The sequence below is a fragment of the Haplochromis burtoni genome, unplaced genomic scaffold (genome assembly GCF_018398535.1).
Source record: "Haplochromis burtoni strain Fernald_Lab_line unplaced genomic scaffold, NCSU_Asbu1 Contig_606, whole genome shotgun sequence".
NCBI classification, from domain to species: domain Eukaryota; kingdom Metazoa; phylum Chordata; class Actinopteri; order Cichliformes; family Cichlidae; genus Haplochromis; species Haplochromis burtoni.
The window spans coordinates 20,956-41,060 of NW_024582967.1; the positions used below are offsets into that span (position 1 = coordinate 20,956).

Here is a 20,105-nt window from a genome sequence, read left to right on the forward strand (position 1 = left end):
CACATGTCGACAGGCTAGTCTTCTGAAAATGCCCCCTACAGGCCCGGAGGGGCTCTACAGCAGCGAGGGCAGTTTTAGCTCTGGCTGTACAGGGTTTATACTCTGACTCAGAGAGATTATGGATGAGATTTGTCTCAAAGCTGGCCTTTTAAAAACAATCGCCGTGAATGAAATCCAAACAACATAACAATGTTACTTGATTAAATGAGTAGAGGTGGGCGGGTCTATCCAAATATCAATAGTATCGAGACGAGTGATAGTATCGATACTCTGTTTCTGTCATGCAGGTTCAGTATGTAGCACACTGACATGTGTTTAATATTTTTCAAGCATGGATATGTAGATAATAATTATTCAATAATTGCATAATACTTCTAAAAAGACGGGGCTGTAAATATTTTTTCATGTGGACCTAATATGTCACATATTCTGTGGATATTTTCGATTTTTTTAATCTTTTAGTGTAAATATTATCCGTGCATAGGAAAAAAGGAACAGAAAATAGTAATTAATGTATGTCGACATATTTCTGCCTTATGGCTGTACTCACAAGGACTGAATCAATTTTATATAGTTAAAATTCACCAAATTGTTCCAAGTATAATTCTCACCTCCGAGGGACAAGACTCAGCAGTCCATCTGTATCTAAAGGTCAAAGGTCACTCTTTCGAGGATGCCAATGTTCACATTTTGGACAGAGAGGACAGATGGTTTGAAAGAGGAGTGAAAGAAGCCATTTATGTCCACTGTGAGCGACCATCTTTGAACAGAGGCGGGTTTACGACACCAACTGTCTGCCATCTATAATCCAGTTTTGAGATCCCTTCCCAGACGCCTTAACGCCCACTCACATCCTGGGCCATCTGACCTCAGGAAATCACATGATAGGGTGGGGCCAGGTTTCACAATGAGCTCACCCGAAACCCTGGCTGATTGTGACCCACACCCGTTTTCACACCTTGGCTCATGTGATTAGGTAGATGATCATTAGGGGGTCCATGTCCCTCTTGGGGGGAGACACCCCCACAGGGTTTAAATGTGGGACTCTCCACCATTTGACCCTAAAGCTTCTCGGATGAGAGGTGAAACGTCTTCAAGCAACTTAAAGAAGACGCTTTTCTTTCCAAGCTCCTTAGACCTTCTGTCAGTTTAAAACCATCCTAACTACCTATGAGGCTCTGGGGACAAAATGTTTGTGATCGTCACAGTATCTTATCACTTTCATCTTCTTATGAATTTCAATAAAGGGAACACAGACACAAGAATAAATCTGACGTAGCAGACAAACGGAGAATACTTTGAAGAGTATTAAAATAAAACTGAACAATACAGTTTCACGGTTCAAAGTTCTTTATTGTCACTCATAATGAAGAAACATGACAGAGAATTACTCAGGTCTGAGTTCTCATAGGTTAGAATGTTAGAAATAAGTAATGACCTAATTCAAATAATAATAACAATTATAATAACTATAATAATAATAATGGCTTAATCAATAAGTCCATTAAAAGTGCATAATGCTAATTGTGAGTATTGAGAGCTATTCTTCAGCCTGCTGGACCAGATACTGCACAGCCTCCGGCCTGAGGGGAGGGCCGTGTGTAAGGTGGGTGGAGTCTGTCATGATGCACCCCCCCCCCCCCCCCCGCCCCCCCCCCCCCCCCCCCCCCCCCCCCCCCCCCACTGGTGTTCTTTCCTTACATCTGCTGGTGTAAACGTCTGAGAGGTGAGGCTGTCATCTATCCTTAGAACTGCACCAACCCTCTACATGTTATTCTTCACTACAGTCGTGAACTTCCTCTGAGGTCCTCTCCAGACTCCCTTCCACCTGCCTTCAGTCTCACTGCAGATCACAATGCTGTGCGGAAACATCACAGTCCACAGAGACTCCTGCCTGATTTCATCTGCCGGCCCGTCCATCACCACAGCAAACAAGAAAGACTCAGATCTTCTCCCTGATGTAATCCCGCCCCCACCTTAAACCCAACTCCTACTGCACACCTCACCACTGTCTCACAGTCCTCATACGTGTCCTGCAGCACCCTCGCAGACACAGTTCCTCTCTTGGCACCTTATCATTTGCTTTCTCAAGCTCCACAAACTTACAGTGCAGCTCCGTCTGACCTCTCAAAGCAAACATCCCGTCTGTAGTGCTCTTTCTCAGCATGAAGCTGCTCTGCTGCTCACTGAACATCACATCTCTCCTTAGCTTCTAGTTTCAGCAACTCACGATGACTCATCAGCTTTACCTTTCTGTAGTTACTAAAACTCTGCACGTCACCCTTGTTCTTGAAAATCAGTCTTATGATTATAACTGCTCACCTTTGTCCAGCTTTTACACATACAACACATGTTTAATTTTTATCCTCATAACTGAAATTCTGTATGAAGCACACATTAATGAGGGTAAAATAACAGAGCCATTATTAATGCAAAGAAAATTAACTAATCCGTATACAACATCATCAAAATATACAATTCTGTGACTATTTGTGGTTAAAAACTAATAAATAATAAACTAATATATAAATAATAATAATACCTTTGTTCCTTTTTGCTAATGCATTTTGTCATGAACAGAGAAAGGAAGATGCCGTCTGTCGCTCTCTTCTATTTGTTTTATTTTATTGTTTTTAGTCAATTTTGTGCAACATGTCAGCCCTGCATTGTTTTATGATCGCCAGACATTATTGGAAATAGGCTTATCTACCCAAGCTTAGTTTTTAAGTCTTTATTAAAAACCAATTTTTATTCTCTGGCTTTTAACTCTGTGGGTAACTGATTTTTTTTTTTATTGCTATGTCTGGTTTTATTACTATGTGCATATTAGTATTGTACAGCACTTTGGTCTACCAGGTGTGTTTTTAAAGTGCTATATAAATAAATAAATGATGATGATAATAGTTGTATTTAACTTGTTGTTTTTACTTTTTTGTTCTTTGTTTGTTTCGTATGTTCACTTTGGCAGCTGTCTACAGGAAGGACAATTCACTGTTTTTTATGTAAAAATGTATTTATCTCTGTTATTTTCAGATTTCTGGCAGAAATAAGTCAGACTGAGTCAGAAGGTTTGGTAGATGTTCTCTGTTCGTTCATAAAATGAGGTACAGAGAAGCTCATATGAGCTGGCTTTGCCTGCAGGGTTCCTCCACATCCCTCACGTAGAGACAAACAGGAAGAAGTACATATGAGAGATTTTATTCATGTGCAAATGCCATTTTTAAGAAGAATGCTTGTAGCTACAAGACATTTAAAGCAAAAATAAGTTTGAAAGAAAATATGTCAACTTAAAGCAAGTGTGTTCTCACCTCGCAGTAGACAAAAGGTAAAGTATATTTGATTTATTCCCACTGAGCCCAAATCACAGGTTTGTGGTGATTTTACATAAAATCTAAAATCCATCTTTGAGCTTTTTCTGTGTCCAAATCAAATTTTTCTATTTGAGAAAGACAAGACACGGTGGGTGAGCAGACACGTTGGGTCATGAGAGCATCCAGGTGTTTATTGCAGACCTCACCCTAAACTAAAAGTCTCTCCATTCCTTTTTTTTTTTTTTTTTAAATAAAATCAACAGAAACAGCTGAAACAGTCAAAAGTCCCACATACACTCTGCTGCTAAATTCTGCATTACATTCAGACATTTTTACCTCAAATCAGAAAATGTTGTGTAAGTTCTGAGTTTAGACTTTACTGAGCTGAAAACAGGAAATCGAGGCACCAGAGTGGAAACGAGTGAAGGTTCAATGGCCGGAAAGAACATTTTTAATGAGCCATTTCATATTGACATTACTTCTCTTCCTCACTGAGTCATGCTATATATTTACACACCTGTTACATAAAATTTTACCAATAAAAATGTATTACAAACAAAAAAACAATGAGAAAACACACTTTTCCAGTCTAGTTTTAAAGCTTCAGTACAGGACAGCCAAGAGGAGCCTGTATGAGAGAGAAGACTGTAACGGTGCTTCTCCACAGAAGCACAGTGACTTTCATCTTTTCTTCTTCTCTTCCTCCAAATCAGCAGGTTTTTGGTTGTAGAAGTAAAACTGCAGTTTTTTTTATATGACGTTGATAATTTGTATGACATGTAGACATATAATAAACCACGTAGGCCTTTTCATATCAGTGATAACTGAAGGCAGCACTCGCTGAAGCGCTCCAGAAAAGCGCAAATTCACACTTTATGTTTTTAAAATAAAAATGTATAAAATACACGAGAACATGAATCTGAAGTTAAAAGTTAATGTTTAATTTCTTTTCTTAAAAAAAATGAAATGTAAAAAATGAAAGTTGTGAGACTCAGTCCTCTGGGCACAGGTTCAAACATGGACAGATGATGGTTCAGCTCAGAGAGGAGGGAGGTTTTCCAGGATCCTTCTGTGATAATTTAACAGAAAACTGGAAAACATTATGAGTGCAGAAATACAACAAGTATTTGTTTGTGCTTGCCCTTATTATTAATCTTTATGTGTTTTTATCTATATTTCTTTTCAGGAACAAGCATTGAAAACAAAGTTTTTAAACCAACAGCTCTCTCAGCCTCCCGCGGTGTATGTTAATGCACTTGTGCTGGTCTTATAAAAAAAGTTCAGCAGTTTTAGACCTTTGTAGTCAGACACAGGCGACTGATGGTTGGCTAACATTGCAAATACACTAGAATTCACCCTCCGGGCGCTTTACCTTCAGCAGGACGCTGCTGAGGTCAGCTTTTTGTCTGACAGGTTCATATAGACCAAAGATGCAGTCTCCCTGAGCCAATTAGGTTTATGTCTGTTTCATCCGCTTATCTTGTGGCTCCCTTTGTAAAATGTAGTTCCCAGAGAAAAGGGCGACTGAATGTCTCCGTGAGATATGAACAATCCCATTAAAACAGATGTGATCTGAAAACATTACATTTTCCTTTCGGGCATTAAAGTAAACATAGAAGTCATGTTTTTATTGTCACAAAGATTCTGCGCAAAAAAACACAAATGTCCAAAAACGTCAGGCGAAATCTGCTGTTAGATGTAACAATTGCTTGTCTAATTTTTTGGAAATTTAGTAAAGTAAAAGTTCAAAAAAGTTAAAATAGAATAAAATAAAATGTTGCACAGCAGAAAGGTTTCAGATGATCATGTGTTACTGGGGATGTAACTTCTGATTGGTTGGATGGAGGGAAAGGCACGGACGTTCAAAGATGTCCTTCACATGTGTGCAGTGATACCAAGGTAATGTTAGTTGCACACCTACAACTACGGCTGTGAGTTAAATGTAGAGGCAGATATATTAGCCTTCAAAATACATTGCATATAGCAATAGTTGTTATTTCATTCTATTAATTAAAAATGTAGATTTTTAAATTTTATGACATATATATGTTTTAATATCTCCAATGATGACAGAGATTTGATCTCAATCGTCAGTTTTACTTATATCAGCAGCTGATGTTGGATGTTACAGGCACGAGTATCTCTCCAGGCTCAACAGGACAAATGACTTCTCCAAAACTGCTGCCACAAACTCAGAAATGTGTAAAATATTATCATATATTGTCATATAAAACAGCCCAGTCTTAAAGTTTAGCTAGGCTGTGTCCACGAAGTTTTGAGCACGTAGAGTTGGTTTTTCTTTTAAGCCTTTATTCAACCAGAAAAATGTGACTATCCCTTTTATAAGACAGACAGTAGTGCAGTTATCGATGATAACATATTCTAGGTAAAACGGAGAAGATAAATAAATAGCCTCATAAATAAGAAAGCAAAGCAAGCTGCCTGACCCCGAACGTGCAACATACACTGGTGACCAGTGTTGGTCAAGTTACTTGAAAAAAGTAATCAGTAACTAATTACTGATTACTTCCCCCAAAAAGTAATCCCGTTACTTTACTGATTACTTATTTTCAAAAGTAATTAATTACTTAGTTACTTAGTTACTTTTTAAAAACACGATTTACAACCTGAAGAGGTGATAAAGCGATAGATCTTTCAGCCCAATTCTACTTTTTCTACATAATCCATCATACAAAATGTGATCAAATGGAAAAGTCTCTTTTTAAAACTTGTTTTATTAGTTTTAATCTTTTAACTTTATGCATCAAGCAAAAATTTAATTATATGCAACATTCTCTGACTGGAAGAAATTAGTTTAACATTTAAACCTATTTTCTGCACATTCCAGCACATAAAATAAAATATTTTTTGTGTTTACACTCAGTCTTTCAAATAGATGCAAGTAAAACACAGCAGAAAATAAATAAAGTCAAAGACTCAGCGGTCCTGTTGCTCTATTTTCACCTGTAAAGCAGGAGTGGGTAGGCGGAGGTTTACCCTGGTGCAGGTGTGCCGCGGTCAGTTGAAGAATCCGCGAGTTTCTCTGTGAATTTCCCATTACGTCGTTGCGCACTTGGTGCTTGCTTGGAAGTTTAGGGGTTTTTTTCGCTGTAAAAAGAAGTTTTCTTCCCACGCACAACGGACACTAATGTTTTTGTCACTTTTTATGGAATCAAACTCAAAGTAAGGTCAGTACTTCCACGCTTTAAACGCTGCACGCTCATACTCTCTCCCGCACTCGATATATGATCCATTGTTGATCTGCACACAGCTGTTGTCACGAACGTCGCACTCGCTTACGTCACTGTCATGAGACATTCTTGCAAAAAAATCACAGTTTTAGTAACGCAGTAACGCAGCGTTCCTACGGGAAAGTAACGGTAATCTAATTACCGTTTTTGCAATAGTAATCCCTTACTTTACTCGTTACTTGAAAAAAGTAATCGGATTACGCGTTACTGCCCATCTCTGCTGGTGACCTTTAAGATTTGCAGTTAATCTCAGCGCTGCCTGACAGACAGAATCCAGCTTGTGTAATCAGTGTGACGATGATATAGCGTCGCCATTTGTTTCTTAATATCCCGATTTACATGTCAGGGACAGTAAACCTCCAGTTTCAGAATTTTTGTACAACCATAATTACAAAATGTGTAAAATGTGAAAATCAACAGAATGCAGCGATGTGCAAATCTAAAACATATCAAGACGCATCAATTTGTTGGTGCCATACAAATAAAACGGGAATGAATTGAATCCTGCTGCTGTTGCAGTATCTGAAGTATGCATCGACTTGCTGGAATATTCAAGGCCTCCCCTGAAGGATGGCAGCACACGTTGCTCTAAAACCTGTACATAGCTTTTAGCACTGATGTTGCTTTTCCAGATGTTCAGGTTGACTGTTTCATGCGCACCTTTGACTTTGAACTGAGTGCTGATGAAAAGTCAGACGGTCCCTCCCCTCTTTGGTGCAGAGGACGTGTCGTCCATGTTTTCTAAAAAGAATTTCAAATTTCAATTGACCTAACACAGAACAGTTTTTCACTTTACCACAGTCTATTTGTCTCGCCCAGCAAAGGTGGCGAGGTTTATGCACCATCTTCACACGTGGCTTCACCTCCCATGACAGAATCAGGTTCAGATTCTCTCATTTTTTTAAAATTATCTTTTGTACTGTAGACAGATGAGGTGTTCAATATTTCACAGTTTTAAGTGTTCGGCAATTTGTAGACACACATTGTTGCAGATTGGTGAAACGCTGCCTCTCTAAGATGCTACCAGCCTAATGAGTTGGAAAATGAAAGGTTATTATTTCTTGAACAAGGTCAAAACACCGACTTCATGTATAAACTGTTATAGTTACTGTATCTCCGTGTGTCCTGCAAAAGAATAAAGGGTAGAGTTTGCTAGTATGGAATTGCTCATCAGACAGAACCTGTAGCGGCGGCACTCCGTCCCTATTTCACTCTTCTGTACCGCCGTTAGGAGTCAGTCCGGCAACATGCATTGAAACGCGAGCAAGTCCAAGTATCCTTCTTGCAAACAATATGTTTATTGACACTTTTAGTTTACATGGCAAGACTCGGTCAAAAAACTGTGTCGCTTCCAGCTTATCCAACTCCTCAACTACGTAACTACAGTGCGCCGGAAGCCCAAAATACTAAAAAGCGCTTTAGAATGTTGCACTTCTCTATTCTATACATTTAACAAACAGTATTTTAAAATCAACTAGAATTATATTCTTAACATCAAACATATATATTTGTCCTCTAATCATTTTACCAGTACCAATAAAATTAACCTTTAATTGGCTCTTACAGAACCATTGGTTTGGTTTGGATGAAAGATTAAGAGTTAGAAAATACTGCTTGATTCTACTATTTGAAAAATATTTTTATGTGTCTGTATATTTTTTGTTGTTTTCTGCTGCTATAACTACGCATCATGCCCATCTAACATAATTTCATATCCTCCGCTGTTAATGATCGAGCTGAAATGTCACATCGCACCATCAGCAGCGCCGTAATGACCGCATGATGGACTGTCAACATTGACTTGTTTCCTCTTGTATGACCCAAACTGCTGTAAAGTCAAAGACAGACGGACCATCAGAGCGTCGTAAACAGAAGAAACATCTGTTTGATTCGAGGGGGAATCACTTTGCATCCCTTAATTAGCCATGCAGAGTAGTGAAGGTCAGTGCAATCATGGGTAATGGGGGGGGTGCTAAGGGGGGGCTGCACCATTGCTAATGTGATTGCCGGCCGAGTTGTAAAAGGCTCATGCTCGTAACTCTTATTTAGATGGCTGAAAATGGTGATGGTGGAGATAACCGCAAGCACAACAAGTTTTGTGTGTGTGTATGTGTGACTGGGATGGGCTAAGGGCTGGTTAGAGGGAGGTGGAAAGACGCTCGGCATCAATGAAGTGAAAGGTGGATTGAATCTAATATAAGGAGGATGCGAGCGGCAGATCAATAACCGAGAGAGCTGGCAGGATAACAGACAGAATCAGAGAACAGCTGTGGTGGGCTTGGAAGAGCAACAGTCAGATATCCAGCATGCGTGCTCTGGTGGTTTTGCCTCTGCTCTTGTGTGCAGTGGTGTGTGTGGATCAGGTGAGAGCGCAAGTGACGGCAATGAAGCTGTGCGGTAAGCAGTTAATCAACGCCATCTCCTACACCTGTGGAGCGTCCCGCTGGAGGAGGTTCTTCAGCGAGCCAGACGTGGATGGTGAGAAAACTCTGCTTTTAATCATTTCGCACAACAGCAGGGACGCGCTGTTAGTAGCAGAGTTTCTTTCTATAGTTTCATTTGCTACAAGTTTAGTGGTTCAGACTTTCTTCAAGAAAGAACGATGCAGAAAAAGTCAGTAACAAACTGTGTATTTACCCTTTAATTTATATTATTTAAATTGCAGTGAGGGTGTAACCGCGTTCAAGAAAAATAGAAATATCATTTATATCACTTTTAAAAAAAATGGCATGTTTTCGAGTTACCATCTCAGTGCAGTTTGCCCACACAGTACTTCTTCTGTATCTGCTTCTGAGGCTTAAATGAAACCCAACACAAGCTAAAGTTTGTGCTTTCTAACCAGACTGCCAGTTTTTGCTACACCTCATGTGTTATGTTATTAATTCACCGGCTGACGCGCAGGGCTTCTCCAAACAGGTGTTTCCCAGCACAGCGACGCACAGTCTGCCAGAGGAGTCAGCAGCTCAATGATTAAATGCTGTAGCTGGCGGCTCCCCGGGCGTCTTCTCTAATACACCACACAAATAAACCCAGTTAGCGTGTCAGCCGTGCTGATCGGAAAGCGTAAAGTGACACTGAAGAAGACAAATAAGACCGAGCTCATCCGTGCAGTCATTTAGCGCTTCCTTATTTAAAGGGAACATGGACGAATTACACAGGATGCGTCTGAAAGCAGTGCTTCATCAGCTGCACTTGCTGAGAAACACTGTCGGCTAAAATGAACTGCTATAGAAAGCATTTACTGGAAGTCATGTTTAAAGTAAGGTGAACAGAGTTTCCCGCACAGTTACATTCAGATTGTAAAGGTAAAGTTACACTATTAATGCGTTTGCAGAGGACCAAGTTAAAGGCTTAGATTCTAAAACCTCCACACTCTGTTCATTGATGTGTTTTGTTCTGCCTACAGGGGAGCAGAGCAGCTTGGAGAAGTTCAGCAGTTTGGCCTCAGAGATGACCAAACGGGATAATAACATCTTCCTGGCCAACATGTGCTGTCAGGTGGGCTGCAGGAAGACCGACCTCGCCCACTTCTGCTGAGGACAATCCTCTCACTTTTTGTTGTTGTTGTTGTTGTTAAAGTGACTATAATGACTGTGTACCTTGCTAAGAACCAAATCTGACTCACGTGGCGAACTGTTATGATCTCTGTGCAAGTGTTAAACTTTGTGGAAGTGAATCTGGATGAGCATCTCTGAACATGTTCCTGAACCCGAGCTGTACATGTGCGACCATAAATAAATGTTTTAAAATCAGTTGTCTTTCTTGCAACCTTCACCTGTATTTGGTAATTTTTTTGCTGCTTTTGTCAAATAAATATTCTATTATAACACCGGGATTCAATTCTGCAAAGGTTTGTTTGTTTGTTTTTTACTCCAAATACTGGACAACGTGTGAACTTATCAAACTGGATCACTAAGACCCCCCCCCCCCCACGCAAAAGTAAGCAAGTATGTACACAAGTACATGAATAAGTAACTAAACCAGCTGGCAGAGCAGGCGTGCACAAACGCCCACACACCACTTACACATGACCCTTAGGCAACAACCCAGCCCCGCCTACAAGGGGCGGTACTTAGAGCAGGTTTCACCTCTCACGTAAGCACGCAACAAGAAAATCAACTACACTCTTAACCAGCTACAAATCCACCAACTCCTCTATGCTCTTATTCCAAATCCAGCTTCAGTCAATTAGCATTTTATGAAGTAAAGGAAAGCGCAATAGCATCAATAACCTGTGGTTTATTTTCCCTGGGTGAATTTTATTAATTCAAGTTGATTCCACTATATCATTTTCTATTATTTTCTATGAAACAATAGCATCTTTGGGCTCAAAATGACCATAGAATCCATATTTACAGTGTTAGCTGTCCTAGCGTACGTGGCACACAAACTAGCTTAGACTGACGGGAAGAATGAAACTGATTTTACACATTTAAATCATTAAAGCTTTAAAATTCAGCTAATTTAATGAGATGGTGGCAGAGCAGACAGGATTAAGGGAACATCAAAGCTACTGCGGTTCATCCTAAGAGGTGTAAATGGTAAATGGCCTGCATTTGTATTGCGCTTTTCTAGTCCCTAAGGACCCCAAAGCGCTTCACACTACATTCAGTCATTCACACACACATTCACACACTGGCGATGGCAAGCTACGTTGTAGCCACAGCTGCCCTGGGGCGCACTGACAGAGGCGAGGCTGCCGGACACTGGCGCCACCGGGCCCTCTGTGTGTGTTTGGACCAAATTAGATGGGAATCCATCCTGTAGCTGTCAGGATTCCCCCGACAGGAAAATTCAGAAGATTGTAATCCTGCTGCCATCATGTGCAAATCACACTAACCAGCCACTTGTACAAATGCAAACATAATCAAATTATAGCCTTCAGTTCTAGCCATGACCAGCAGTTTACCACTGGATACAGGTTTACATACCTTGGTTTTAACCACTTGTTACAATGAAGGTACACAGAAGAGCATCTGTGAACCATGATGTAGTAGCAGAAGAACACAGTAGTTGCCAGCTGTTTAGTGCCACAATGTCACAAAGCTCAAATCATCTCAAACTGATGTCTTAAACATGTCGTAACCTCACTGTACTCAAATGGGCTGCAGAGCCTCCAGATCTCAAGCCAGCACACTTTGGTTTGGTGGACCAGGAGATTTACATCGTGGACGTGCAGCCGACAAATATGACCGTGTGATGCTATCACGTCAACACAGATCCAAATCTGAGGAATATTTTCAACAACCTGTTGAAGCTGTGCAGTGAAGAATGATGACAGTTCTAAGGGCAAAATTAATTAAACAAAATCCGTCCCATATTTTTTGGGGGATATTTCAGCCAAGGTCAAAAGTTTGGACTAACATCGCTAAAGCAACCTGCTGAATGGGAACAAATAAAACCTCACAATATTACTTCATAGAAGGAAAACAGCAAACACAAACATCCAGTTATAACTTTTATTGGTTTTGGAAAGAAGCAAACTAAATTTCTCAGATCATCTTAGCGTTGTTATGTACTGTACAAACAGCTTTCACATGTGTTTGAGGTTAATGGTAAAGAACCAAAAAGCATTCTTGCTTATAGCACACACAAACACACTCGTTGCTCTCGTCTCAACATTAACACAAGGTAACTGACACTCAGCACAACACGTCATTTCAGCACTATTGTCACAAAGCCCCACCGTTTGACCGCATGCTTTGCATCCAATAATACTGCAGGATGAATTCGCCATGAAGATGAAGCTCTTGTGTTTTGATGCGCTGAAAATTTTAAACGCTGTTTCCAGAAATACAGTGAAAAAGGTTTGTGATCAAACAGACGTGTAACCATAAGTGTAGGAGTAATTCTACACTGATGCACCGTGGGTGGCATGTGTGGTGGGCTTCTGTAGATAATGCTGTAGTGACTGTTGCACTGTTTAGCTTAAAGAAGGTAGCAGCATTGTCTCGGGCACGTGGTCTTCCATTTAGCTCGATGAAAGACTGACATGACTGAAAAAATGCGTCACCAAACAAAAGTATTATCAAGAACTAAACGGCACCAATCATCCATCGTTCCTCACACCAACAAAATGCAACTTTGCCGTTCTCTCAGCCTGGGTCTGCACAAGATCAAAGTACAAATGAACAGACTCATTTGAACTGCAGGGCCCAAAAACTATCCAATCAGATGTACTGCATCGCTGAATAGGTGTACTGACGTCAGGATACCGTCCTAAATCCGCTCGAAATGCTTGAGAGCTCTGAGAGGTCCGTGATTGGTTACATTTAGTTGATTGCCAACACAGAGTACAGTACAGAGGTTTTTCGATTACACTTCACGCACACTTTTTGTTCTTCACGTTGAGTGTCGGAGCATTCAGGAAGTTCAGCATCATCAGCACAGTGTTTTTCACATTAAACAACACATTTTTTTTAATTTTTTATCCATTTTAAAAATATTCAGCTTATTCTCCTTAACACGGGACTGACTGTCTGGGGTACACACACATAAAATACGAAAAAACAAAACGTAAAACAAAAAAAGAAAAAGAAAGCATTTTGGTCGACTTAACCTCGCTCCACAACCTCATTTAAATCATGTCATCTCACAGAGACCGTTACAATTATGCAAAATAAAGCCATGGATTCAAGCACTGGCTGGATGACTGGGATTTGCTCACGATATGAGGGTATGATATGAGGGAGTTTAGGTACCAGTGAGGTAAATGGAAACAGGAAGGAAGGTTTTCTTGTGATCTGCCGTCAAACTGAAGGTAGAGGAAAGAACTGAGAACACTAGATGATCAGGGTTTCCTTATTGTTTTATTACAGCTAAGTTTGAAGTAAGGAAATGAGCTGGTCCCAGTAAACAGTTCCTGTTCCAATACTAGTACCATGGTCACTAAACTTCATCTCTGCAGCCGTTTTTATTGTTTTTGTCTTCCTTGAAGGATGAGTTTGACATTTTGGGGGGAAAAACTAACCTTGGCCAGGAGCCATATTGGTTAGCTTAGCAGAAAAACTGAAATGGGAGGGAAACGGCTAAGCTAGCGTTGCTAAAATATAAGAGGCTAAAACATCTACAGTTTGATGCTTGCTTCTCTTGAGAGTGCGCACTGCAGCACAGCAATGTGTTTTACTGGCATGCTAATGGCATGAGTGCACGTTCACTGCAGTATCCCTGGTGATTTAGCATATTAGCATGCTAAAATTAGCTCACCAGAACAAGCATAAATAAGGCTAGGGGAACATTTATTTAATAAACCAAAGTCATGAACTAATGAAAAGTCTGACCTGGTGATGGCGCAAGAGAAAATGACAGGGTGTTACTAAAATGCTGCCTTTTATCCTGACAGAGACATTAATGTCTAGCGTGGATGAACTCCATTAGCATTTTCGGACCCATGCAGTACTCTCAAGCTAAATAAACTTGTTAATGACGAATACAACAGGGTGTTTTTACACCCTTGTATTAAAGAAGAAACATGACACTGTGTATTAATCAGCTTTCTAGGTGCTGACAGACACAGACTGGCAAGCCTTTCCCGGCCTTTTTAGCATGCTAGCAGTTTCCTGGCAGATGTCACACGCATCATCCAAAAATGTCAAACTTATTCCTCAAAGCGTGAATCTTGGCCATGTAATAGCTAACTCTACATTAACACTGCTTTCACAAAGCATTACACAGAATCCAGAAAGATATTTATCTTTTGTCTTTAAATTACCCCTCCCCCACCCATATATAGGTCAATTCTTCTGTTGCACTTGAGTTAAAAAATTATATCTGAAATAAATTCAAAAAATTAGACCTTATACTGTACACAGGTTACCCAACTACACAGATAACAAAAAATGAGAAGGAATTTAAATATTTATACCTTTAAGGGTTCGAGTCGTGTGATACCATTCAAACTCTATTCATATACAGAATCACGTTTTATACAACGAGTCATTGTCATCAATAAATAAAAATAGAATGCTGTCATGTACTCTGCAGTCTAACACTGCTGTCCTGTGAACAACAGGAAGGCTATCTGACGATACGAGGAAAACACCAAACGCCCTTTAAGATATACATTTTCGACTTAAATGACACTTTGTACACTTCTTTTGTTCTGACACGAAAACATAGTTCCTTATTTTACCAGTGAAACTGACTAGTCATTGCAGCTGCCTAACATCCTTACAACCTCCCTGCATGCGAGTGTATATAACAGAGAAATAGAATAGTGGCTTGACTGGCTAACTGGTGTCTTTAGCAGGATGTGTCATGTAATACCAGCAGGCGATGCTTGGAAATCTAGTTTCATACAGGTAGTAAACAAGCACCAAGAAGAAGGACCCACTTTTACCTGTGACAGCTGATGGTGTGTCATGTGAAGCAGCTACATGGATCAGTGCAAAACAGTGAGTACACCTCTCGTATTCTTATCCCAGAGGTTGAGGACCGGGCTGTTTACTAACTTCATCCCATCCAACTCTGGATGTGTTCAGATTTGATGCACGTCTGACCACAACGAGGATTTCTTTTTAAATGGCCCAAATTTTCACATTAACAAGAATTAAAAATCTGTTCCTTCCTTGTTTGGTCAGGCAGCTGCAGTGAAAAACTTTAAAAACAACACCACGCGTTGACCAGAGGAGGACGGAGACAGAGGCACAGACTACAGAGGAGGAAAGAACCCATTTGTGTCTAAGTGCAGCAATACAGATGTTATGAAATGAATACAAATACAATAATTACATGACCTATAACAGTTCCACAATGTTATATGCAAGTTATACAATACTGCTGGGCGGGCTGCAGACCTGTTGTGTGGGTTCAGAAAAGATCACAGAGTCTGTCTGGTGTCCGTCTGTCCTCTGTCCTCGGCGTCGACCTCAGTCCACTGCGTTCACTTTGTTCAGCGATGGGTCAGTTATCAGCCAGGTATTTTCCTGAAAGACGTCAATTAGAAACTAAGTGCTTATCTGTATAAATGAGATGTGATATTTCATTAGTTTTATGTTTTATTAAGTAGCTGCAATGAAAGGATTCAAACTTATTCTACTCAGGTAAGCTTTACCAAGTTACTAAAACAATCCTAAAACTGACTTTTATTACCGTGTGGATTCATCTAAGTGTTTTCAAGTCCTACTATATGCACATTATCTTAATCTAAACATACATAAAGGAAAATGTGTTTTGTTAACATTCGGGAATTGGCTGGCTAAGCTTTCGTGTAGCAGTAATGAATATTTTATTTTGAAAACCCCATCTGACAGACCTGCAGCAAACCTCTTCTTGATAAGCGAGAAGCGGTACCCTGGCCCAGCCAGCTCGATGTCACAGCCTGACAGGGTGCTGCCTTCGCTGGTAAACTGCACCGCCAGTGGAGCCGGTTTACTCGGACCTTCTGTTAGCTGAAAGCGTGCTAACAACGAGCCCACACCTGAGGGAGGAGAGTGAGAGGATGAGACCAAGCCCCAAAATGTTTAATATTTAGAAACCACAAAAGCAAATATGTAACAACATGAAAAATGGGCAACATCTCTACAACTGCAGATCTCATCTTAAAGAGAATTCATAATCTAGTTTCGTGTCTTCATCCTGGAGGTCAGGTCACTGATGGGTGTCCTTGCCCTGTAAATGACAGTGTGGGTCTAATGATGGCAGGTTGCGATCTGGAGCACAAATCAAACCAAACTTGGTCAGAAGAAACTGTAAATACTCCACAGCTGCTACCGTGGGCACTCGTTTACTTTATCCTATTAAAAAATAAAAGCTCATTGTAAACATCAGCTTTGATGAAGTAACTGTACCACTGCTGTCCAACAGGGGGCAGTGTTTACTGTGGGCATGATGCACCAGACTTCCTCTCCATCTTGTCGTCTTCATCTGCAGTTGTTCCATTTTCAGCATTTGTACACCAGCCACACACATGCACCACGTGTCCTCCCAACATTTATGTTATTTAAAGAAACAGGTTAAATCATCATTCAAAAGAAATACCTCCATTTTCAGATTTGTGGGAGATATCGGGGATCTTCCACAGGATTCGTTGCTGGTCTGCATTCCTACCAGGATTAGGAATAAGAGAAAACCATTAAAGGATACAACATAAACAGGTGAACAGGTCATTGAAGGTTAACCTCAAAACCTGACAGCAAATAAATGCACGGCACTCCCAGATATGGCACAGGATTTTATCTCTTGTCTAAATAACATTTGGAGCAATAAATGCATCAAACTGCCTCCTTTACCCCCTTAATCTGTTCAGCTGTGTAGCTTAATACTGTGTAACAACAAGTCTAGAAAGACCGTACCATGCAGCAGGAGGTAGGACAGCCTGTAGCTTTGAAACGCCTCCATCAACGGGGACGAGGAACTGAACGTTGTTGAGGGCCATCGGCGTCGACATGGCCTCCCCGTTGTATTTGTAGTCTATTCTCAAGTCAGTGCTGGTGGGCTCACACCTCCAGCTCACTGCCAGGTTCAGAGGAGTCGACTGGAGGCCCTGTGTTGACACCTGGCAAACACGTGGTTTGATAAAAGCCTGTTCACACTGAAACACCCTAAACAGCTGAACATGCTTCAACTGAAGGAGTTCAGTGTTTGGGATTTAAGCTACTCTCAAAATCCCAAATCCAAGGTTACCTGATACTTGAGCATGTCCACGTTGTAGTACGTCGCTTGTGGTTTCTGCTCTGCCACCTTCTTTAAATGCGATATCAGGTTTGGCATATTCACCCAGAAGTCCTTGCTGTCAGCCTTGGCTTGCGTGGTGGTGTCGCTGGTGGAGGAATCGCAGTAAAGAGCCCGATCAGAATTCAGACGTTTCACAGGACTGTGGTGATTTTCTATTGAAGTGACTAAACACAGCCATTAGACTTCAGCGGTGTGCTGGTACGAAACGACTGTTCAACCAGAAAAAACAAGTTTTTTGGGAGGAAAATGTGACTTTTCCTCAGAGTCAGTGTGACCCAACGATGATCCAGATGTGGTTGGTGGTCGTTAGATCACACAGACTTTACAGGTGCTGAGAATAAAGTAAAAACTATTTTTAAGTTGCTTTTCTAAAAACAAGAAACACGCAGGAGGCTGGAAAACATCAACATTTGACAGCTGTAATAAACAAATGAATCATAATTAAAAACAATGTTTATTCTACTGTGAGGTCACATGACTTCATGCTATAATGATGTGTGATATTTTGCATAATTTAATATTTAATTTTAAAGATCACATCAGGCGGTTTATCAGGCATTTCACAACAAGTGCAACACGGTTATCTGCCTGCACACTCAGACGACCTCATGATGACTCCACACTTACTCAGCGCTCATTTTGGAAACAAGCTCACAAAATTTACTCATCTGAAGTGGTCAAAAGACCCCGAATAAACCACAGGGGGTTGTAGATGTTTGATGAGTCAGTTCACTAGCACATGTCAGCGCTGCAAACATGGAAACATTCACGCCATCACCTCGACCTCCCCAAAACCTCTTTACTCCTTGTTGTTGGTCACATGTTGCTCTCCTGATGTTTTACAGTCTGTGTGACATCAAACTTGCTGTGTCACCATAGATAATAAGGTGACTTGCATAACAAAAGTCATTAAAATTTAATGTCAAGTGTGGCATGCTTATTAAAAATAAGTATCGCACATGCTCTGTAAGTGAAATTAAAATGATGCATAATTTGCAACAGGTACATTGATTTGGTTTTAATCACGTTTGGTTACACGGGACCACATATAACATGTTAGGTATTACTGGGTGACGCTAAAGTTAGACAATAATGTATTTAGATTTAGTTATGTATTCCCAGAAAGGTTGGCTCGATCTTTTCACATCTTCCAGCAAAAGCTGAGTTTTTATTTTTTTTAACTGAAATGTTGAGTTTACGGTGGTGTCATTACCAGCAGAGGAGCTGGGGGTTAGGCAGCACATGCTCCAGTCGACTGTAGTTGGTTATGCTGAAGGTTAGCACGGCGGGGGACGGGTTATTGGCAAAGTGCCGCGTGATTCCCGCTGGAAACGACAAAACCATCTCACCTATGATCTTCACAACACACCTGAGAAAGAGAAGAGAGAGTAACACTGCATGAAAGACTGCAGAGAGACACACAAATGCACAAATCACACATGACTTCATTTCCTTTTGATAATAAAACTAAACACACAGCCTTAATGCGTTTCTGCTATTGACTGAATCACTACATTAAAAGCTCTGCCAATCACAGCTCACACACTATTACAGCAGTAAAGCCCCGATCAGAAGCAAAATCAATAACACATCAGTTCATCCTAATCCACAACTCAGAGCAACAAAAGCAAACTGTACCTGTTTACATGACTCTGCAGGAGGAAATTCAAGTACAAAACATACAAAACTGGATTCATTGTAACAAAATCCACCAACACTGTTCTTATGTGTTTATAGTCTATAGTTCAACCAAGTGTTTGTTAGTGGACCTGCATACTTCCTCACATATTCACTATAAACACTGTGTGACAGGATTGTGGATGTTTGACCATATTAACTACAAACACATAATGCTGTAAACACACGTGTGTGTCCAGAGCTCATCAGATGCTTCATAAATCAAACTGTCATTTCTGACAAATACAAAAGCATCAAACAAACCTTACAGCCGCTTTAGATGGTAAACTGGGACAAACTTAATAAACCCCGTCGACCATTATCCCTTAAATATTGTGGTAAAACGTAGTCAAACAAACTTTTTTTTACTCATCACCCACAGAAAAAATAAATAAATAGTCAGGGTTTTCTACTGTGACAGGTAAAGAAGACCTACTTGTTGGGATCGGCTCCTTTAAAGAAGGTGTTGACTGTTTCCGTGAACGCAGCCGCCACAGGAAGCGTGTCCTGAGCTCCCATGGTGAGAGGACTGGGCCCTCGAGAGCAGCCTACGAGTAACCAACCCACACGTACACATTTGTAATTAAAATAAATGCTGTGCTCCACTGTTGCTGTTTGATTTGTTGAGGTTGCTGTCAGAGACAGAATTACATTCAAATTATAACCATTTTTTAATTCTTAAGCCTAAATTTGATATTAATATATCCAAACTTCAGCCCTGAATACAAACACTTCAGCAGAAATCACTACATGAAAAATAGATGATCCAAATCTTAAACTACGCTCTCTGTGTCAAACTGTGTGTGGAGAAAATAAGGAACGAAACATGAACAAATTAAGAGTGATGAGATGAAATGAAACAAATACTGGTGTTAGTAAAGAGGCACGAAAACAGCACATTATATGTACGGATGATACCCATTTCTCTCTGCTCTTTGACTGTGAACTGCTTCCAATGTCTCCCTCAGATTAATGCATTTCTACACAGAGGATTATACATGTCTGTTTTTAACTGAATAAGCACAGCTGGATGTTTTTAAAAAGAGACAGAGGCAGACATAGAGCAAGGCAGATGTGCATGCGTACTCCAGACATGCTGACAATTTTTGTATTTTTTTGGACAAGATCAAAGATCATCAGAGAGCCCACGATCAAACACCCAACAGGTAAAATGATGACAGTACAGAGAAAA

The 20,105-nt window shown here is 40.4% G+C and overlaps 2 protein-coding genes across 5 annotated transcripts in view; one reads left to right on the top strand and one right to left on the bottom strand.

The window, feature by feature from the left end:
* The first annotated feature begins 8,636 nt into the window (after positions 1-8,636).
* On the top strand, positions 8,637-10,493 carry insl5a (insulin-like 5a). Its single transcript, XM_005948788.2, has 2 exons — positions 8,637-9,040; positions 9,969-10,493. Exons 1-2 carry the CDS (start codon positions 8,869-8,871, stop codon positions 10,097-10,099), a joined length of 303 nt encoding a protein of 100 aa, XP_005948850.1. The 5' UTR covers positions 8,637-8,868; the 3' UTR covers positions 10,100-10,493.
* A 1,514-nt stretch (positions 10,494-12,007) lies between these two features.
* Positions 12,008-20,105, bottom strand: part of sgip1a (SH3GL interacting endocytic adaptor 1a) — a 73,160-nt gene continuing 65,062 nt past the window's right edge. For all 4 annotated transcript variants that reach the window (XM_014329760.2, XM_005948784.3, XM_042214725.1 and 1 more), the window contains 7 exons: positions 19,350-19,461; positions 18,450-18,605; positions 17,186-17,321; positions 16,855-17,057; positions 16,541-16,605; positions 15,816-15,980; positions 12,008-15,486 (listed from right to left, as the gene is read on the bottom strand). In XM_014329760.2, the coding sequence (XP_014185246.1) occupies positions 15,464-15,486; positions 15,816-15,980; positions 16,541-16,605; positions 16,855-17,057; positions 17,186-17,321; positions 18,450-18,605; positions 19,350-19,461 (860 nt within the window). In that variant the 3' untranslated portion in view covers positions 12,008-15,463. The remainder of the gene's footprint in view (positions 15,487-15,815; positions 15,981-16,540; positions 16,606-16,854; positions 17,058-17,185; positions 17,322-18,449; positions 18,606-19,349; positions 19,462-20,105) is intronic.